General features: G+C 35.6%; 1 protein-coding gene, 1 long non-coding RNA gene and 1 pseudogene across 2 annotated transcripts; 2 read left to right on the top strand and 1 right to left on the bottom strand.

Moving 5' to 3' along the window:
* The first annotated feature begins 1,428 nt into the window (after positions 1-1,428).
* On the top strand, positions 1,429-2,847 carry LOC134240597 (uncharacterized; annotated as a pseudogene).
* A 1,442-nt stretch (positions 2,848-4,289) lies between these two features.
* Positions 4,290-5,101, top strand: LOC134240599 (uncharacterized). The gene is made up of 2 exons (XR_009986474.1): positions 4,290-4,417; positions 4,925-5,101. It is a non-coding gene; the product is annotated as an uncharacterized LOC134240599 (long non-coding RNA).
* Positions 5,102-13,360: 8,259 nt separating this feature from the next.
* On the bottom strand, positions 13,361-14,641 carry LOC134240600 (putative nuclease HARBI1). The gene has a single exon (XM_062722683.1). It carries the CDS (start codon positions 14,639-14,641, stop codon positions 13,361-13,363), a length of 1,281 nt encoding a protein of 426 aa, XP_062578667.1.
* Positions 14,642-22,783: the final 8,142 nt, after the last annotated feature.

Raw genomic sequence — 22,783 nt, 5'->3', positions numbered from 1 at the left:
AAAATACCTTATCTTATCACATTCAGAAAACATATTCATAGAAAAATGGCTAAAAATCATTGATTTTCATAAAAATTTATGAACCCGTTGCTAAGGAAATGAATTTCCTTGGATACCAGGCCCTTCATACGTTCCAAAAAAATTTTAATTGTGTTTTAGCATTAGATAGGACAAAATCTTTTATATAACAAAAGATTTTGAAAAAATAAAATTTTGACTTTCCATTCAATGCTCGATGTTTGCTGATTTTGACTCTTAACCTATTCTAGTTCCCAGGGGATCAACGACTTTGTAGACCCAGATTTATGTACAGTGGAGTATATATGCATCTTTTGATGGTGTAGTCAATATGATTGCAAATTTGGGAAGGGGCGCATTGATAGGTAAGATGGATATTAAAAGTGCTTTTCGTTTAGTTCCAATCAATCCAAGGGATTTTGACTTGTTAGGGTTCTCTGTAGATGGATTATATTACATAGATAAATGCCTTCCCATGGGTTGTTCCATTAGTTGCAGAATTTGGGAAACATTTGCAACTTTTCTACACTGTCTTACTCAGTTCAAGTCTGTATTGAATACATTAGATTATTTTAGACGATTTCCTTTTTGCTAGTAGGTCTGGTAGTGATGAATGTAAAATTCTAATGTCTACTTTTAGTAACTTAGCTGGGGATTTAGGTGTACCACTAGCCCGTGAGAAAACTTCTGGCCCAACGACAAAAGTAATATTTCTAGGTTTCGAAATTGATACACTAGAGATGACAAGATCCCAGAAGCAAAGTTAGAAATCTTGAAGAGTCTGATTGAAATTGTTTTAGATAGGGAAAAAGTTACACTGCAAGAAATGCAGTCTTTAGTTGGAATGCCCAATTTTTTTCTCAAAGGCAATCAGATCTAGTAGAGCTTTTATTCGAAGAATGTATGATGCATTTAGTGGAGTTTTCGAGCCATATCATCATATAAGATTATCAGTTGGCATTAAAAGTGACCTTAGAATGTGGCTGGTGTTCTTGAACCGTTTCAATGAGGTAGCATATTTTCCTAATACTGTATGAGAAGATTCTAAAGATTCTAGCATTTTACAGTTATTTACAGATAGTACAGGTTCAGGTTGTGGGGGTTACTTTAGTGGAAGTTGGTTTTTTCTCCAATGGCCAAAACACTGGAACAACCAAGAACTTTTGAGAGACATGACTTTTCTTGAGCTCATACCAGTAGTTTTAGCAATAGAGATATGGGAACCTAGGTTGCTACATAAAAAAGTTCAGTTTCATGTTGATAACCTTTCACTAGTTAGTGTCATCAATACCTAATCTTCCTAGTCCAAAAGACTTATGGAATTGGTAAGACATTCGGTTCTTAGACTGATGATCAACAATGTAATATTTAGGGCAAATCACATTGGTAGCTTGGATAACAAAATTGCAGATTCTATTTTTCGCAAACAGTGGTTCCGCTTCAAGACGTTGGCACCAGAGGCAAGCACCAGACCAGACTCTCTTCCAGTAGAATTAGTCAACATAATATACAGATACAGATAAATAAATTGCTAGATGCTTCAATCTCTTACAACACTAAAATAGCATACGAAATAGGACAAAATTCATTTTATAATTTCCGGAAAGAATGTGGGTACGGAATTTCATGGCCCCCACCTCTTAGGGATGTTGTTCACTTTGTTGCTTATCTGTCACTAAAGAAGTGTTCCTATGCTACTTCCATGTATTATCTATCTTCTATTAGTTTTTCAATGCAAAATCCATAATTGGGTTGATGAAACAAAGAACTTTCTAGTTGTAAAGGTTCTTGAGGGTATGAGAAAAACTGGTAGGTCTGCAGATGCAAGGCTACCTATAACCTTGCAGTTGCTTACTAAAGTTGTTAGGGTTTTACCGAGCATTTGAAGCGATAGTTATGAAACAAAATTGTACAGAGCTGCTTATATACTAGCCTTCTTTGCTTTTCTCAGAAAAGGGGAAGTCACATAGTCTACTAGTAATAGTGTTAATACAATTTTACAAGTGATTGATGTTTAATTTGAAGCAAATTACTCCATGGTTTTTGTACAAATAAGAATGTCAAAATGTGATCAGGACAGAAAGAGGGTTTCTTTAGCCATTGATAAAAGTGAGGGAATCCTGTGTTCGGTTGCAATTTTGATAGATTATCTCGCAGTAAGACCAAAAATTAAAGGGCCATTACTTATTCACTGTGGAAAAAATCCCCTTACCAGGTATCAGTTCTCTTCGGTTTTGAAAAAAATCACTTCAGTTTTTGGGGGTTCAGGGACATTATAGGGCCCATTCATTTCGTATCGGGGCAGCCACTGCAGCATTTGAATCGGGTTGTTCACAAGATGTCATGTAATGGAATCAGCTGGGCGTTGGAAGTCTAGGGCATATAAATCATACATAAGATGTCCTATTTGGCAGATGCTGGGGGCAAGTTGTAATTTTGTAAATATAACAAGAATTATTCAAATTATTGCGTAAATTTGTAGAGGTCCCTGCAGTTAAAATCTGGTGTGTGGGCTCCTCTATTATTAAGAATGCAATGATGGCATCAGTATGCAGACCGGGGGAACAAATCCTGGATTGGATGCATTGAAAATAAATATCAGAATACGAGGAATCTCCAGACTTTTTGATTATTCACTGTGGGGCAAACGATATAGGGTCAATTGTTCAGTATACTCTTATTGAGAAAATTAAATCCCATCTAAAGATTATTAAGACTCGCTTTCCACATTCGACACTTGCTTGGTCACAGATGCTGCCACGAAATAAATGGAGGTACTCGGGGGAAATAAAGCAATGGAGCGATTCCGTCTTTAGGCCAATAGGGTAGCTGCTTCATTAGTTTTAGAGTGGGGGGGGTGTTACATAAAGTACCCTGATTTATTGAAAAACATGTCACAATTTCTGTTGACAGATGGAGTACACCTCAATAACCGAGGAAATAAACTCTTTCTGCATAATATCCAAAAGGGGGGGGGGGTTGGGGTTTAGAATTTTTCCTGTCAAAACAAGGCAATGTGTATCCTTAAACAAAATATAAAGAACATTGGTCCGTGAGGGGCTTTTTTGTCAGTTGCTTGGGTGCTCCCCCCATGTGTGGGATGACTGCGAACTTTCCTTTGGTTGTTCGCTGTCATGTGGCGTTTGCGCACACCAAAGCAACTGAGGCCTACATAAACCCTGTATTGTTGTGAAGTCTTTACCATTGAAATGTGAAGGGGGTTGAAGTGTTGAACCATTTTATATGTAAAATATTTGCTGATATGTTGATATAATTTGTTTTGTGCTTGAATTGTGCATATAACTAATTACACTTAAATAAGTAACCTTAAATAAGTAACCACCCGCGGTTTACCAGGGGTGGTCATTTTTGAACATATGATTTGTTTTTGTTGATGAATGTTGTTTAATTTGTGTGGGTTTGCCCAAAAGTTGTGTGTATTAATTGGTATCCCACAAAATACTATGCCACGACCAATGTTCGCCAAAATAAAGGTTAAAACAAACATCTTGTTGTCATTTCCCTGTATAAATAACTTGCAGTTAAAGATTAAAATCGGTATTGTTTATTTGATTTTACAATGTCAATGTCAAAGCTGATTTCAATATATATAACTCATTCTTCAATACTGGTGAATTTTTAAAATATATTTCTTTTCTCCTTTATTTTCCAATAAATAAAGTGGAAGCAGATAGATTGATATTGATATGATTGGATACTTGTGTAAGGATATAGTATAAATAGTTTTATGGATATGAGTTGAGGAATAAAAAAATATTGATCATTGTTGTATTGCATTTACGGGATTTCAATTGCAGAAAATGTGACATAATTTTCGAATAGGCATAAAGATGTTGTTTTATTTAAAAATAAAACCATTTGGCATGATATATGTGTACATTATCTTAGCATATAAATGAAATAATATATTTATTTTGTCAAACATGCTAAAATTATCCTAATTATTTTTTTCTGAACTTAAAAATTTGTGGTTTATGTTCGTAACGCATGGTGTCCATATGCATTGAACTTTTTAACACCTCTCTACAAACATTAAATAATTTGTCAAGTTCAATTTCTGTGTTTAATTAATGAGTATGTATGATAAATTATTTTTAACAATATGCTTCATGAACATAACTCAGTTCTTTTTGTAATTTTAAAATGATCTCTGATTGTAAAATGTTTGGTGTCTTGACCGTTACGAACATAATAGCTTTCAGTATGATTGCTAAAATAACAGCCAATGAATCATAAGTTTGGCTCAGGAAGTCCGTAGCAGGGGTATAATTATAAATTGAAAACGAAAGTAGAAAGGTTGTGCAGCTGTCTGCAAAAAAACATGGCGATGCTCATTGTGTCCACGTGGAAGACAGAAGTTACGTACATAATAGATTCGGTAAGTATTTTCATATTGTATCAATTTTAGTGAATTTTTAACACATAAATACAGTCATTGTATCTCTATACCATGTAGCCATTAATCAGAAACTGAAATATGTTGCTTATGACCATACAAAATGCATAAATTTGTCCGAGTCGAGTACTTTTGGTTTAACATTTGACTTTTGATTCGCGTCTTTTGTTACGAACATGTGTTTTTGCATTATTTGTATAATCTATTAATGATAAAGTTATATTGTACTATATTTTATTCTATATTTGTTAGTTTTGTTCTGCTCTTATCAAAGGATGAATACTTTTTGAATATTTGTTTTAATATTGCCATATCATTTACGCAATTACGTTCATAACAGAGACACGAAAACTTGAATTAGTGACATAATTTGTACTTTAATTGCCTTCTTTCTGGTTTTATCAAGGATATATAATAAATATAATTAAACAGCATATGTGTTGATTACATCATATTATATTTTGTTTTTTATATATTTTTTTCTTTCAGATTTACAAGAAATGACTGAATTATGTTCGTAACAATGACACAAAGATCCAAGACTCAAAATAGAAGACCCAGGATATTTAGCAATCCATCTGACAATTTACTTGTCTGCATTAATTCTCTTTGAAAACTAGTCTATTATTAAGCTTTGAAATGAAATATTAAAAGTATTAAAGACAAGTGTTCGATTGTCTTGTTATTTTTTTTGTTCGTTTTTAAAGCCTGATTCGGAGTTAGGTGTCCATGTTACTTATATAATTTCTCCTTTTTTGAAACTAGAAATAAAAATTGTGACTTTTTAAATAAATTCCATTTAATAAAAAATTAAACATGATTTCATCATACCTTTTTGATTACATTATTTTCATATTTTAACAACTTGTTAAATTCTAGTAACATGTTACTTGTTTAGTGCTTATGTAAGTAACGGTGTCCATTGGTAATCTTGGATATATTTTCTAATTATAATGGAATAAGGCAGAAATAAGTCATGCAATAAAACATGCAAACTAGTGTTTATATACTTCAAAAAGGATTCACCAGAAAAGAATAGCTTATTGATTTAAAAAACAGTCACTGTGGACACCAAGTTACGTACATAAAATTTCAGACATGCTTGTACATTTGGACACCTATCTCCTCTTTAAGACTTCAGATTATCTTCCCATCAATTTTTTTCAGAAGCAGGAAGGGTACTTACTCAATTAATATACATAAATTATGAAACTGATTATTTTTAAAAAATAACCCTTTGGTCACACATCTGAACTCAGTACTGAAGAATGAGTTATATAATATTGTAAATAGAAAATAACACATAGCCTTTTCCATATCACATCCTGTATCAGCCCGAGACACCAATATCAGCCAGAGGATGGAAGGCCCTATCCATCAAATTTTAACGCATAATCATCATTAAAACAATTATAGTTTAAGATATGTTTCAGGCCGCAGACTGGTGTCACTCTGGCAACTATCTCACACAAAGCAATAAAAAGCCAGAAGTAGAATGCAGCAGAAAGTGCCTTGGAAATAAAAATCAGATTTGCTGGGGAAATTGGAGATTAAGCATCTTTAAAAACTTAGATTATAAGGTTGGTAGAGTTGTAAGGTATGGTGATATGATATATATTCTTAAGACATCATTTCCCTGGATAAATGGTTTGTATTTTATTTTTATGTCTTATATAACAGCCTCCAATGTTCTGCTGATAGACTGACACCCTTCAGACGTCGAGGTCATATTATTGTGTCGTCTTTCTTTTGCCATGCTTCAAAGATTAAAAATAGAGGATTTCTTCCTTCTGGTATTTTTATTTTTCGTAAAGCCCAAGTCACACTGTCACATAATTTCAGAGTTTTTCCGGACAGTTTCTCTCAGGTTCCCGTGAGATTTGTAAAGTCATCATCCAAAACTAGATCGAAAGAGAACGTGTCTACCCATCAACCACAATGAATGGAAAACTATTGCCGATGGACCTTGCTCGCGATGGCTGTCAAACCATATGCATCATATCGATGCGCTTTAATTGATGACAAACATGAAGCAGTTACTATGAAAGTATTATGAAGCATTCCAAGCAACACATTCAATCCCAGCTAATGAAAAAAAAGGTGTCACTTTGTACTTTTAGATGGCCCTATCACCTTAAAGATCTGGCTAAAAAAACGATTTTTCGAAGTTCAAATTTTTAAGAGGAAGAGAAAATTGACAACTGCGACCGTTCAGGTGTCATGTCTGGAATTCTGGTTGACAGATTACAGTGTCCTGACTACAAAAGAACCGCTTAATAGTTCTATTGTGCTGACCTGTATCTGCTTAGACATTCAGAAGAACGGAACCTTGAATATCCTAAAGCACAGTGCTTGTCCTTTATCATATCGATGATCATACCCTTATTTCTTACAAGCAAGTTTATGAAAAAAGAATATCAAAAGTCTTGTTTTAAGTCATAATTTCGTAAGCTCTCTAGTCAAAACAATGACCTTGTCAGAAAATTCAATCTATCATTAAGTCAAAAACTCACTGACATTTTTTATACTTTACTGTAAGACCATTATTTACACATCCAATTATTATATTATTATATTATATTTCCGATATTTCCCGATGAAATCAAGGAGCACATGGCGGGTGTGACCGGTCGGTGGGGCTGCTAACTCCACTTTGGTAGCTGATCCCAACTCTGATATTTTAGAGGTCCGTGTTTGCTTTGCTCCTGGTTTGTATGTTTGAATGGACTTTTGAGATTGAAAACTGTTCATTATCTCCGTATCTTTCATCCGTTACATCATTTCTAGATTCTTGAGAGATTACCAAATTTTGGTTTAGGCAAATGATACTTAGAAGTGGTAACCGCCATGCGCTGGCCAGTTAAATCTAGACCGGGTATATATCAGGACCCTAGCTACTACACTCAATTACAGGAAGAGTGTCTTGGCAACGTAGCTTAATATGAAAAAATCACAAAAATATTGAGAGAAAATACATTGTTAATGATTTTTGTAAAAGTGAATAAACTAAATTGTAAATATAGATTAGATCTAGAAATATTGAATAAATTTCCATAACTTTTAACACATCGGCATGTATTTCTGATAAATAACAGTTATCTGAAAATAAGTCAACTTTTATAAGGATTTAAAAAATAAGAATGAGCCACTTGTATTTCAAAATAAGAAATGAAATAGTAACATTTGATTTCTCAATGATTCCTCTTTATATCGGTATTTTTGAAAAATGTTTTTGCTGGCGTCCATTTACAGAGAACTTTATTACGATTACATTTTCCCCAATGTCTTTTACTTGCTTAGAAGTAAGACATCTTAAAAAATCTTCATCATTCGTGTCATTCTCGCACAAGAGCCTTGGGGCGTTGTAGCATTAACTTGATTGGCCGTAACCGTAGCTTAACAATCACTAAGAGACCGTAGCATTATACGGTATCACTACAGGATACCGTGGTTGTCTGTAAGAGTGTCCGTGGCGTGAATGGCATGATCCTTAATAAAACCGTGTCCAAACCTTGTTGAACCGTTCAATAATCTTGAAACAACCGTTTCGTTTGTTTTTCGCGCCAAAAAATCGCATTAGCATTACGATTTCATACGGTTTATAAAATCGGGGTTAACCGTTGCAATCCGTGTCCATTACCGTGACGGTGTGACCTAGGCTTATGCCCCAGTCACACATTCACGGATCAACTCCACGGTTCTACTACGGAATATTTTCCACGGTTGACACCGGAAAATCTAATTATCGTTAATTGATACGGAGTTAGTACGGATGCACTACGGAATTAATACGGATTGTTACGTACTTACAAGAATAAGGTAGAAAAAAGATAAATTTAGTGCCTGTTTGAAATGGGTTGCTTCGGTAAAATACGGTTTTAATACGGAAACAATACGAGTTAATACGGAGTGACAAGTGCCAAGTCAACTGCGCTACGGATGAATACAGTTTGTTACGGTGTAGGTAAGGATTAATACGGATAAAATCGGTCTTTTACGGGACGCCACGATTCACCACGCGACTTCTCGGACAATCACGATTATTACACAGTCCGTGGAATCCGTACACCAGTTCAGTTCTTTTCCAAACTCCATCGAATAAAGATGCCACCCAAAAAAAGATCTTGTAAACGAGTAATTGCAAAAAGTAAAAAGCAGGCGGTGGATGAAACTTGTATAACGCAAGCAAGCGAGGATGCTCCGGAAAACAACAAATCTTCTGATACTGGAGTAGCCAGTAAAAAGACCCGGCTTCAGCCCCTTTACCTAACTAGCATTCAACAAGATGATGTAGTGTCATGGTTCCAAGAGCATGAATATTTGTATGATAAGGGCAATGCTGATTACAAACTTACCGAGAAGAAAAATGCCCTATGGAAAGAAAAGGCAGAAGAGCTTGGCGTTTGTGATGGTGAGATACAATGTCTTTGGAATATATTATCTACATTTCAATTACCAAATTTGGAACATAACATTAATATTAGGAGTCATTATTTTAGAAATTGAATATTGCCATACTTAATTTATTTTTCTATAAAAATATACAGTTTTAGCTACTAAGGAGATATTTGAATGAGTGTTAGATTAATAATATAAAGTCTTTTTTTCTTATACCCACAGGACCAAGGTTAAAATCTTGGATGGACAGCATACGCACGCAGTATGGTAAGCTGACAAAACGGCCTTCAGGATCAGGGGGTCGTTTGTCAGACAGAGACAAGTGGATTTTGGAAAAATTATCATTTCTGTCAAAACATATCTACAGAATACCTAATCGAGGTGGAGTAGACGTAAGTTCCATAAATTTTTTTCTTTTCTTATATTCAGAGGATTTTAACTTGTTTTCATGAAGGTTGCCACATGCACTTTTTCATGTGATCATGTTTTAAAAAGGTTTTGTGCGGTTTTAATACTTGCCTGAATGTTGTTGTTATTTTGTTTTAATGTCTATTTAATAACAGAAACTGTTTCTGTTTTAGCTCATCGCCAAAATTCGTGACAAACATCCTGAACGAATACTTGCTTCACAAGAAAATGACGATGATGAAGAGCATGAAGATGATAGGGTTGACTCTATATCGCCTTCCTCGTCCTCAGGAACGTGTAAAGAGCCGGATATGACAAAAAATAAGAAGAGTGCAAATAAAGAAAATACTAGTGTTTTCCTTCAGCGTTTGGAAGAACGTATTCAACAGTCAACTGAATTGAAAGAAAAAATTCTGGAACAAATTGCCGAGCCAGCCGACCCTAATGTAGCTGAACGGCGTCAGTGGACACAGTGGTTTGGAACGGCAATATCAGAGATTGATGACTCACTGTGGACTGATTTTCAGGCAGAATCTCTTCAGTTGGTAAATTCTTTTAAAGCTCGTTCAAAACGCGTACAGCAGGCTAACAATTTACAGCAATATCAGCATTCAGATTTCGACACAGCGAGACGTCTGCAGACCTTAAACTACTCATCATGCCCTGGAGGATATTTACCAATATGGCAACAACAGTACCAACCCCCGCCTCCTTCTGCTATGCTTCCCATTCCAACAACAAATATGAGCAGGTCGTATTCCGCAACATTGTCAGCCTCAAGTACATCATCTTCCACCGGTCCCGGTTCTAATGCTACAGACACGACCGGCCCCTCATTCGAATCTGCGACAGCTACACGTGCAAGTTCAAATACTGGTGGTCAGACGGAGTCTTTTAGGAATTTGATTCATTTCCCTAGCCTTTCCACCATGGATTCGTCTTGTAGTAGTGATATTGAAATTTAAACTGTTCTCTGTTTTGGTTTTTGTTTTTAAGTTAGAAATTATATAGGTACAGTAAAGTACAAATGGAAATAGCTCTTGTAAATCATTGTGTCATTCTTTATATTTTTATACCTTCTAGGAAGAATATTGCATTAATAGTTTTATGTCTATAGTGAGGACTTTTATAGCCATATAACATTGTAGTTTAAAGTCAGTCTTTGCAATAGATAGACGTTGCTTTATTTGTGTCTTGTTTTTTTCTTAAATTTAATAAAATCATTTTGACTTTGTTACTGTTCATTGTAAAACATGCTAACAATGCCAACGCTGTTACCCTTTTATACCCCCGTTTAACACCTGGATCTGTCTTGTCCGTATCTTTCACCCGCAACTCCCCCTAAACCACTCGATGAATTTTCATGAAACTTTCAAACAACTTTTCTTATATAAAGTAGATGTGCCTTTATGATTGATGAAGCGAAGGGATTTTTTTATTAGATGCGGCTAAAAGTTTTTTTTCTCGTTTATTTTTGGCTTCTTGTTTTTAGGTCACCTGAGTAAACTCAGGTGACCTATTGCTATCCGTTTTCGTCCGTCGTCGTGCGTCGTGCGTCGTGCGTTGTGCGTTAACATTTGAACATTTTCAGCTTCTTCTCTGCAACCACTGAACCAATTTCAACCAGATTTGGCATAAAGCATCTATGGGTGAAGGGGAACAAAAATTGTGAATTTCATGATCCCTGCCCCCCTGGGGCCTGAGGGGTGGGGCCAAAACCACTAAAATTAATGCAATCTTTAAAAATCTTCTTCTTTACTCCTGGACATCGAGCAGTCAAACTGTTTGCATGATTGTAATCAGCAATGAGTCCTCTACCAAAATTGTGAAATTCATGGCCCTGGGGTCAGGGGTTCTAGTGCTAGGGCGGGGCTAAATAATTAGGTAGTGAAAATGCATTATTTCTTTGAAAATCTTCTTCTCTGCTCCTGGGTATTAAATAAATCAACTAAGTACATAGTTATGATGAGCAAGAGTGTCTCTACCAAAATTGTGAATTTTATGGCCCCAGGGTCAGGGGTTCTGGTGTTAGGGCGGGGCTCTATTGATTATATAGTGAAAATACATGAATTCTTTGAAAATCTTCTTCTCTGCCCCTGGGTATCAAATAAACTAACTAAGTACATAGTTATGATAAGCAAGAGTGCCTCTACCAAAATTGTGAATTTTATGGCCCCAGGGTCAGGGGTTCTGGTGTTAGGGCGTGGCTCTATTGATTATATAGTGAAAATACATGAATTCTTTGAAAATCTTCTTCTCTGCCCCTGGGTATCAAATAAACTAACTAAGTACATAGTTATGATAAGCAAGAGTGCCTCTACCAAAATTGTGAATTTTATGGCCCCAGGGTCAGGGGTTCTGGTGTTAGGGCGGGGCTCTATAGATTATATAGTGAAAATACGTGAATTCTCTGAAAATCTTCTTCTCTGCTCCTGGGTATTTAATAAACTAACTAAGTACATAGTTATGATGAGCAAGAATGCCTCTTCCATAATTGTGTATTTTTGGCCCCAGGGTCAGGGGTTCTGGTGTTAGGGCGGGGCTCTATAGATTATATAGTGAAAATACATGAATTCTCTGAAAATCTTCTTCTCTGATCCTGGGTATTTAATAAACTAACTAAGTGCATAGTTATGATGAGCAAGAATGTTTCTTCCATAATTGTGTATTTTTTGGCCCCATGGTCGGGGTTCTGGTGTTAGGGCGGGGATCTATTGATTATATAGTGAAAATACATGAATTCTTTGAAAATCTTCAATTCTCCTCCTGGGTATTAAATAAACTTACTAAGTGCATAGTTATGATGAGCAAGAGTGCCTCTACCATAATAATGAATTATATGGCCCCAGGGTCAGGGGTTAGGGTGGGACTGTATTGATTATATAGTGAAAATATATGAATTCTTTGAAAATCTTCTCCTTTGCTCCTAGGAAATAAATAAACTAACTAAGTACATAGTTATGATGAGCAAGAATGCCTCTTCCATAATTGTGAATTTTATAGCCCCAGGGTCAGGGGTTCTGGTGTTATGGTGGGGCTCTATTGATTATATAGTGAAAATACATTAAATCTTTAAAAATTTTCTTCTCTGCTCCAGGGTATTAAGCAGATGAACTACAAATAAAGTTATGATGCATATAGTTATGATAGACAAGTGCCCATATCTTACAGAATTGTGAATTTCAAGGCCCCAGGGTCAGGGGTACCATAGAGGGGGGGGGGCTGTACTTATATACTGAAAATGAATGAATGGTTTGAAATCTGCTCCTTGGTATTAATCAAATAACAAGGCCAAAGGGTCAGGGGTTCATGTATGGTAGGGGCACTACTGATTATTGCTGAATATTACTGATTAGTTGAAATGCATTTTTTCCCTTACCCTGCGTATGGGTATTAAGTAAACAAACTAAGCAACTGCTAAGTGTATTGTTATGATGATCAATGGTGCCTCTTTCAAAATTGTGAATGCCATAACATCTGGCTTAAAACATGAATCAAGTTTAATCACTGGAAAGTTGTTGCATAATGCTCAGGTGACCTATAAGGCCCATGGGCCTCTTGTTTTTTTATTGTTTGTTAATATGTCTTTTAGTTTAGGTATTTGCCTGTTTCCGCAAAATTTTTCAGTAAATTACTCCAAATTGTATGAGGCTGTATACACAAATACATGATGTAATAATCAAAAATATGAAACCTGGGTCGTTCTGGTAAAATTGTCTGTACATGTTAATATGTAAAAGATTTGAGATTCGGCATATGAGTAAATAGATTGGTCTTGGTTTTGTAGTTTCCTATATTCTTCATGTTCTTATTTACTTTCACCTATCAATTTTTAGCTAGATCGTCATTGATGTGTCTAAAATATTTTTAATCCGGTACATTGTTGTAAGAACGAAAGAGTAAAAGGGGCATTCAAATCTTTAAGTCCATTTTTAATTTGTTTTAATAACTTCAACTTTGAGAATGCAAAGCGTGCTATTGACAAATATTTACTATAATTTCTACACTCAAATTACAGATATAATAAGCAAGCAATGACCAAATTATGTTTTAATGATAAGAAAGTTGTAATAATCCATTGATTATTTCTGACTTTTTAACAATACTTTAGAACAGTCATTATATCATCTTGTCCTGCCATGGAACAGACCCGACTGGGGAATTAAGGTAATGTTTCATATAAAGCCTCTGCTGTTTAGCGTCAAATGTGTCCATATTTCCACCCCTGGTAATCTGTAAATCATCCATGTTAACACCATCTCTCCATGCCCCAGGAATTACCTGGTGTCTTTCGTCTTCCTGGTCAAGTAAAAGGTTCTGGTCCCCAGGGTATCTCATTCTCATGATGTTATGAAGGCACACGCAGGCTGAAACTATGACGTGCACAGTTTCGGGCTCCTGATTCATGACTGATAGTAAACATCTGAATCGATTTGCAAGAATACCAAAAGCATTTTCAACAACTCTTCTACTTCTAGATAACCGATAGTTGAAAATCCTCTCGTCATAAGAAAGACCTCGTCTAGAGAAAGGTTTCATAAGCCAGGTCCTCATACCAAAAGCATCGTCTGCGATAATATAGTAGCCAATGGGTTTATCATCACCGGGAAAAGGGGTCGCTGTTGGCAGTCCCATTAATCCTCTTTCAATCGCTTGTTTAAGATCACTCTGGTTCCAAATCTGGGCGTCCGAAAATCCACCTTGAGCGCCAATATTAACCCATCGGAACTTGTAGTCAGCGTCAACTAGAGCCATCAGTACAATAGAGTGGTAACCTTTATAGTTATAATACAACGATCCTCCATTTTTTGGACACCTAATGGGTACATGTTTTCCGTCGAGAGCACCTAGTGTGTGGGGGAACTGCCACTTAGCCTCAAACTGTTCTGCTATAGCTTTCCACTGTTCAGGTTCCGTGGGTGTCAAGAGAACGTCTTCTGAATAAACAGACACTATGGCCTCGCATACCTCTCTTACTATACCACAGATTGTATTGTGGGCAACTCTGAAACCATACATCAGTGTGTGGTAGCTGTCCCCCGTAGCTAGGTACCTCAGAGTAATTGCTAGTCTCAAACCAGGGTCAATAGATTTTCTGTACCAAGTGTTGCGCTTGTTAATCTTTGGAGTAACCATGTGTAACAGTTCTTGAAACATAAGAGGGTCCACTCGTACAAAATTCCTATATGCAGATGGATCTTCTGCATACATCTCGGACATTAAGGCTTCATACTGGCCATGGATAGGTCTTCGGAGAAGCCAATCTCTCGTCCACCATCTCCGCTGCCTTCGATCACGTCTCTGTTCTTGGATGGCCTGAATCATTGCCCTGGCATTTTGTGAAATGTCAATGTCTAGTTCTAGCATTTCCAAAGCAAGCATCAGTTGTTGATTATTCATGTTTGATAAAAATTTTGCTACTGATGGTCAGACACACAGTTTTTATAGGGTTTATAAATGTCAGCTGAATGACTGACATTAAAATGATAAGCATGGCATGCATGGCAACGCTTTATCCTAGAATTTTGCCTTGTGCCTTCGTACTCCGTACAGTGTCGCTATAAAACGTATAAAAACGTAATAAATCTTAAGATTCCTTAGTTATTCGTAATAAAACGTAATTGGCCCGTGTCGCAACGTAAAAAGATCTTAGCAAACTCTTCTTATCCGTAGTAAATACGTACTAGAACCGTATAATCACGTAGCTCTCCGTATCAAATCGAAACAATCCTTGAAAAATTGATACATACGAATTACTACGGATTTATACGGAATTAAAACGGACTTCTACGTTCTAAAACGGTTTAGTAAGTTTTACTAAGGAAGTACTACGGTGGTTTCATCCGTAGTGGAATTTTGAACATGTTCAAAAATTGTCGCAGCTATACAAGTATTGCTACGTTTGGATACGATAACAGACGGAAAAGCCACGGGTCAATACATATCGCCACGAATGATACCGGATCGCTTCCGTAGCTAATCCGGCATTTAATCCGTGAATGTGTGACTGGGGCATTAAGTATCATTAAGTAATGAGTAAGCATTAAGTAATTATTAAGTAAATCGTCTCTCCAAACATTTATCAGCATGGATCAATCACTCAAAACTAAGTATGTACAATTTTTGGAATAAAAAATTAAAGCTTTTCTGGCAGATATTACTACTCCCACCCCCTTCACACATAGACGCTGCATCTATTACAATTAAAGCGTGTTTGAAAACGTGGCCGATCGTGAGTAATTGCAAGAGAAACGTAGCGAAGTCTTCACAAGTGCTGTGTGGTAACGAATGTGTGTGAATGGGGGGTAAATGCACAATCATAGGTTTGTCAAACACTAATAGATGATTGGTGCTATGTTACAGGCACTTGCTTTGGTAATACTTTTTAAAGTATATATTAGCATAGTAATTGGTTAAGAAATTTTGCAGAATCAATTCAGTGCTTGTGGCTTTCTTGCTGAAAATAAATCTTTTTTGACAAAAAATTATACTAAAGGGAAAAAGAAACGCATGATAGTATGATATTCGAAATTTTTATGACCGCATGACAGAAAAATTACGAAAATTTGTCAGATGAGAATGTTAGTTACTATGCACCAAAATTAGTGTTCAAAATTACTCAACCGTAAAATGTATGGCGTCACTTAGGGAAACCGCTAATAAACCCAAAACAAGTGCAAATTGATGACGACGACTTTGTCAACAAATCTTGTTGTGCCATTTGATGCACCTTAGGTATAAAAAATGTTTTTCAGTATTTACATACGATATGAATTTCATTTCTTGCAATTTTGTTACACTTTATGGAAGATCATTGGGGTGTGGTTTTCGTTTTACCTAAATGAGAAAAAAAGGAACATCGGGTTTCATGCAAAGAAAAATCAAGGCTGTGACAGATGTGCGGGTGAGATATTGAAGATAATGATAGTTTTCGATTTTCACTTTTGGGGGATATCGTCATATGAGTTTCAATAACTCATAAATTATAAAACAAAATCAAATAAGATTTTCTTGAAAGATGATTTTAAAACTACTGAAAAAATAAGAAAGAAAAATAAATCTAATTCACCTCAAAATGTTTTTGTTATCAGGCCACACCAATAAAATGTTTGTTTTCGTCGGACCCTCGTGACACTCTCCGCCTAAAAAATCGCCTACAAAAAATAATTATATTATTATTTAACCGCTTGCCCGCTCGTACGTTTTTTTATCTTACGTCTGACGAACACGAAATTAAATTGATGTTGCCTTATTTTCTTCATATGATACAAAATAGGAACAATTTATCAATAAATCCATAGAATAATCTTATCCGCAAAATGAAGCCATTAATTTCGTTCAACTTGTGTCAGTACATGTACATACTGATCATGTAATCTATCTAATTCTTTTTCACCTTCTGGATTATTAAAGTTTCTAATTGAACCGTAATATACCAACCGATGAAAAAGGTAGCAAGTACTGTATGGTTGACGAGGTAATATTGAGAATTAATCTATGTTATTTTATTTGTTACATTTGTAATTAGCCAACCTTTAAAAAAATCTCGTTAGGGTCTTCACTGATGTAAACTTCATAAACAATTTGCCGATTAAAAAATAGCTATAAGTAGTAATAACATACCAGAAAAGAAGAAGGGAATCGTTAAGTTAATTTCAATAGTTGTGTAAAACATTGTACATCGTCTTATACTTGCATTTAAGTGACTTATTAACATACCATTTTTGCCATTTTACTACTCTGCTTCTGTCCCTAAGCTTTTGCATAAAAACACAAAATCTCTTGCGCTGGCTTCAGTTTGACATTTGAATATATCGACGATGTTTTAATCAATTTAATAAATAATTAAGATTCGATAAATCGTGAATAATGATTAAATTTGTGAATAAGTATTGATTTGAATCAAATGAAATAAAGAAAAAGAAAGAAAATGCAAGTTTGAAAGAAAAATCTAGTTGCACGAGTACGCATTTTTACACTGCACCAATTTATGCAGAATAAACTTGAAATAAAAAGCAGTAAAACCCGTATACACACATTGAAATTATTATCATTTGAATGGAACAAAACAACCAGCGTCTTTGATTTGCAGGTCTTATGCAGTTGATGCATGTCGAGAAAACGCGTCGAACGCTGTAAACAGGTAAACGTACCCATACCTGGAAATAAGATCACTGCATCGGTTCGAAGATGTGCACAAGTCAAGTGATATACACCCTGAATTCCATTTATTGGAAAATGCATCACAAAAAGGAAATAAACTCCATAAAAACTCAAAAGTAAACACACTGTCACTACTCCGTACACTCTAGCACATCAAAACACTTAGTCCGTGCTGATCAGATTTTGGTCAGGGAAAATATCACAAGTGGAAAGAGAAGTTATTTGGTATTTGCACGGCTGAAAAGGGGGGGGGGGGTAACTAAAGTATAATTATAACTCCTTTATCATGGATAAAAAATTGTCTATCTATAGTTCTAATAAAGATTCTATATACTAGTAGTCTGCGGTTGTTTTGCATCGCAAAATTCTTTTGCCAATTATAACTGATTATTTTGGTACTAATCTCAAATCTAAACGAAGCAGTTTGATATACGGTAATTATTTAGCTCAAGACTAAAAAGCATTTAACAAGACTACAAAATTTTATGTGTACATCTGTACGTTCTTTAACACACACGCGGAGAAAGACTATCCCCTGTTTATATTGACATTTAGGCATTTGTATTTTTTAAGGGGGGAGGGGGGGGGGCAGAAATAATTGACATGACCGTTTCCTAAATATTCTTGGAAGACAGACATTTCTGCAAAATCCAGTTTTAAGATTTTTTTATTGTCTCACTCTGACCATAAAGTATGTACATTTTGAGGAATCTGGCTGTTTTATAATTATGTAGTTACAGGAAGTCTTTCGAGATTTCAGTATCCCTGTCTGACAGTCTACATTTTTTAAAAATAAGAATGATTTCCGTAGGAATATTTGGGAGATAAGTTTAAATACTAGGGTAGGGATATTTGAAACCTGGTTCAGTATGGATATTTTTTTATTTACTCATCAATGAACTCTCTCTCTCTCTCTCTCTCTCTCTCTCTCTCCTGTAACCATTCGTTAGCGCAATAATTAGGAATAAAATCCTACGCACTTTTTGCTGTACCATTTATTAACCCTTGGGACAGATCAAGGTTTTTTTTCAAGCGGGGATGTCGAAACTTGTTCAAAAATTGAAAGTATAATAATTTACTTTTGACAGGAAAATAAACCTAAACGCCGAAATTGAAAGGAAAAAAATCTACTTCATAGGAATGAAAAAAATTGTGAACTTTCTCAAATACTTTCTCAGGTATGGAATCTGGACAAAAATTATTTGCTAGACAAGAGGAATAAGTTTAACAGCTAATTTTAGTAAGAATGTGGAATTCTCTTTGGCAATTTTCTTTCCCTTCCTATATGCTTTGACTATTTTTAATCATTAATATTTTATGTCAAGAAATATAATTCACATTTAATTACAGGGGTGGATCCAGCCAGTTTTGAAAATTGTGAGCGGGAGGGGGGGGGGGGGTCCAGGACGGGGCCCCCAGCACTCATGCATAGAATCAAACCACGGCCACTTCAAGTCCTTAGGTACATTTATGAGGAGGTAGACCTTCAAAAGCAATTGACAAGCAAAAATAAAACAAAACAAAACCCCCCAAAAATAAAAAAAACCAAGAAAAACCCATTCACCACACTTTAAAATCCTTTTTTTTGGGAAGGGATAGATCGGGGCGGGGGGGGGGGGGGGAGCTTCCAGTTACTTTTCTGTTCGGTACATTACTTTAAAATGCTTGAATCTCTGCGTATTTTCCGGCAACAAAAATGTGGAGGGAGCTTCCAAATCAAAATATTATTTAAAACTGCAGCAAAAACTAGATCAGAAAAAGTGATCCCCCCATTCCGTCCATCTGCATACTAAGGGCACATTTTAAACTGTTCTCTTCATTGATTAAAAATATTTTATGCATACTTCTAAAAGTTAGTTATTTCTAAAGATGACCCAAATATTTTATAGCTAAAGTTCGCTGCAATCTTCGTTGCATATTACTTGTGGGTGTTCGGAGTCCTTAGCCGGGGTTGTGAAGGTACACGGAGGTACGAAAGCATATTCGGATCAATCTAAAGAGAAAAAAAAATATATAAAAAGGCGTAATGAAGCGCAAAAAAGCGTTAAAACGCCTTTGGAAAAGGCGTTATAACGCCTTTCCATTCCAAAAGGCTTCATAACGCCTTTGTAAAAGGCGTCAATACGCCTTTCCAAAAGGCGTTATTACGCCTTTCTAAAAGGCGTTATTATGCCTTTCCAAAAGGTGTTATTACGCCTTTCTGAAAAGCGTTATTACGCCTTTCTAAAAGGCGTTATTATGCCTTTCCAAAAGGTGTTATTACGCCTTTCTAAAAAGCGTTATTACGCCTTTCTAAAAGGCATTATTATGCCTTTCCAAAGAGGATTTTACGCTTTTTGAATAACCAATATCTTGCATTTAACAGGCCCGTGCTTTTAATACCCCCCCCCCCCCCCCCCACTCTACTGGCCAAACTCGTGAGGGACTTCTCGGTAAAACTTTTAAGTTTTAAAAATGCAATAATTTGCCACAGTTTAATATACTGCAACAAAATGTTCAGGAACCAAGCAACCAATAGTTAATTATAATATTTAAACTGAAACAAGACTTTTCCCAAAAAAGTGTGTATGTGTGGAGGGGGGGGGGGGTACTCCATTCGCACTGGTACTACTGGCCTACTTGAAAGGGAAAATGGAAAGGCATTTTTTCATATTAATAAATATATGAAAGATTTAATTAAAAACATCTTTATGCAATTCTCTATATTCCTGCAGATCTCACTGACAACTACTTGCATTCGTATTAAAAGGCAACACTCTACTTATGAAGATGTAGGATATAGGCAGATGTATCTTGGAGCTTTGCTGGCCATGTATAAAAATTCATGGTATTGGAATATATTTTCTCTCTTCTTAGATAAAAGCAGGCGAACTATTTGCATGGGTATAATGAGCCATTGAAATCAGTGGCCCTTGGTAGAGGTGTGTCTGGTATTAAAGAAGGACTTAATACTTGGTGGTTGAACATTGAAAATATATGACGCATTTAGAAATCTTTTTTTCCTGGAAATCTAATTGCTATCTGTTTAAATTATTTTTTGAGAAATTAGTCCTATATCTAATTATGAAATCAATGTCCCAAAGTTAAGATTTCTGCACCCCCCCCCCCTCTCGGTTAGGCTACATATGTTTAGTCATGTATTGAAAATAAAAGATGTAATAACGAGTTTTGGAAAGGAGTAATAACGCCTTTTAAAAAGGAAAATTCCTTTAGGAATGGAAAGGCGTAATAACGCCTTTTGGAAAGGCGTATTAACACCTTTTGGAAAGGCGTATTAACGCCTTTTGGAATGGAAAGACGTAATTATTACGCCTTTAAGAAAGGCGTTATAACGCCTTTTAAAAAGGCGTAATAACGCCTTTTGGAATGGAAAGGCGTAATAACGCCTTTTCAAAAGGCGTTATAACGCCTTTTTTCGCGTTATCACGTTTTTTCAAAAGGCGTTATAACACCTTTTAAATTTTTTTCTTTGTAGATTGATCCTAATAGGCTTTCGTACGGAGGAAAGCAAACCCGCGAAAATCTACAGATCTAGCGAGTAGAAAGGATAGTGTTTTTTTTTTATTACTTCAAATTATTCCATGTATATATATCTATATTACAGAAAAGAATTCTCTCTCTCTCTCTCTCTCTCTCTCTCTGTACAAAAATAAAGGAGGGTTCCAACCCCCAGATCTAGAACTCGCCCCCTCTGGATCCACCAATTAATTCTATTTTGATCATTCATATACCACAGAATCAACTCCTTTATTGTGTAAAAATTATAAATAACTTTAAATCAAGTTATATTAGGTCTATGTTTTAAACAAGCAAATTCAAAGAATTGTGGTCCCCCGCTTTCAGTGTCTTTGTGGGCGAAATATTATTTTTTTAGGGTCAAGGTCAAAAGGTCAAAGTTATTGGTATCATATGTAAGGTCTTGCCACAAAGAATATAAATATTTAAAATATAATAGTCCTAGTTTCTACCGTTCAAAAGTTGTGACCAAGGTTAAAGTTTTTAGAAAGAAGTTTAAACACCAAGGTCAAGGTCAAAGGGTCAAAGTTCTTGGTATGCAATGAAAGTTCTTCTCACAAGAATTACATACGTGAAGTACGAAAGCCCTAGCCCTTACCGTTTAAAAGTTATGGTCAAGGTTAAAGTTTTTCAGAAGTACGTAAATTTCCAAGGTCAAGGTTAAAAGGTCAAAATTGTTGGTATCCAATGAAAGGTCTTGCCACAAAGAATATATATGTGAAATATAAAAGTCATTGTATCTACTGTTCAAAAGTTGTGACCAAGGTTATAATTCTTAAAAAGTAATTAAAACTCCAAGGTCAAGGTCAAAAGGTCAAAGTTCTTGGTATCCAATGAAAGGTCTTTTTACAAGAATAACTTATTTGAAGTATAAAAGGCATAGCCTTTACTGTTCAAAAATTATGGTCAAGGTTAAAGTTTTTTCATAAGTACGTAAATTTCCAAGGTCAAGGTCAATAGGTCAATGTTGTTGGTATCCAATGAAAGGTCTTGTCCCAAAGAATAAATATTTGAAATATAAAAGTCCTAGTACCTACCATTCAAAAGTTATGGCCAAAGTAAAAGTTTGGAATTTTTGAGTAAAAGTTGGTCAAACTCCAAGGTCAAGGTCAAAAGGTCAAATTTGGTGGTACCCAAAGAAAGGTCTTATCACAAGGAATACACATATGAAATATGAAAATCATAGCTCCACTAAATCAAAAGTTATGGGCAAGGTTAAAGTTTTTGTGACGGACAGACTGACGGACAGACGGACAGACAGACGGACAGACGAATGAGATTTAATGTCCCCTCGCTTTCGCGAAAGCGGGGGACAAAAAATAAAGCCAGTACACGGTATTTATTTAAAAAAAATTGATCGTAATAAAATCCGGTCTTTTTCAAATGTTTGTTTAAATTATTTTTTAGGAGAGTGTTATGCATTTTTCACCCCCCCCCCTTTCACAGGAAAATCTCGTCAAAGGATGAAAGATTCGTAATGATGTATGCTATGAAATAAATTTGATGTAGTTAAGCCATGATTACAAATTTTGTTTTTTGAAAAAATGTTTGCATTTCTTTAAATCAAATGAAATACCAGTGAGCTTTCCACCTTTTGAAATTTCCCTTGACCAAATAAACTGATCGCCGTGGACCTAGTGCGTCCAAGTGCTATGTGGTGACATTTTTTACTGTTGAGTTAGCACTGGATTACATGACTTCTGAGATGCATATTTCAATAAAAGTAAAATAGGACATTTCTTTCCACATGTGCACATCCCTGTTACGATGGCAGTATGCGGGTAAATTATAAAGTTAAACGAGACTTACCTGGAAGGTGAAGTTTGACTGTAATTTTTCCTCCATTGAGAGACGTAGGGATCA

Source organism: Saccostrea cucullata, unplaced genomic scaffold (genome assembly GCF_032062105.1).
Source record: "Saccostrea cucullata isolate Sc308-1 unplaced genomic scaffold, CSIRO_AGI_Scuc_v1 ctg2980, whole genome shotgun sequence".
NCBI classification, from domain to species: Eukaryota; Metazoa; Mollusca; class Bivalvia; order Ostreida; family Ostreidae; genus Saccostrea; species Saccostrea cuccullata.
Note: the sequence above shows the minus strand (reverse complement) of the source record. Positions and strands in the feature narration are given on the sequence as shown.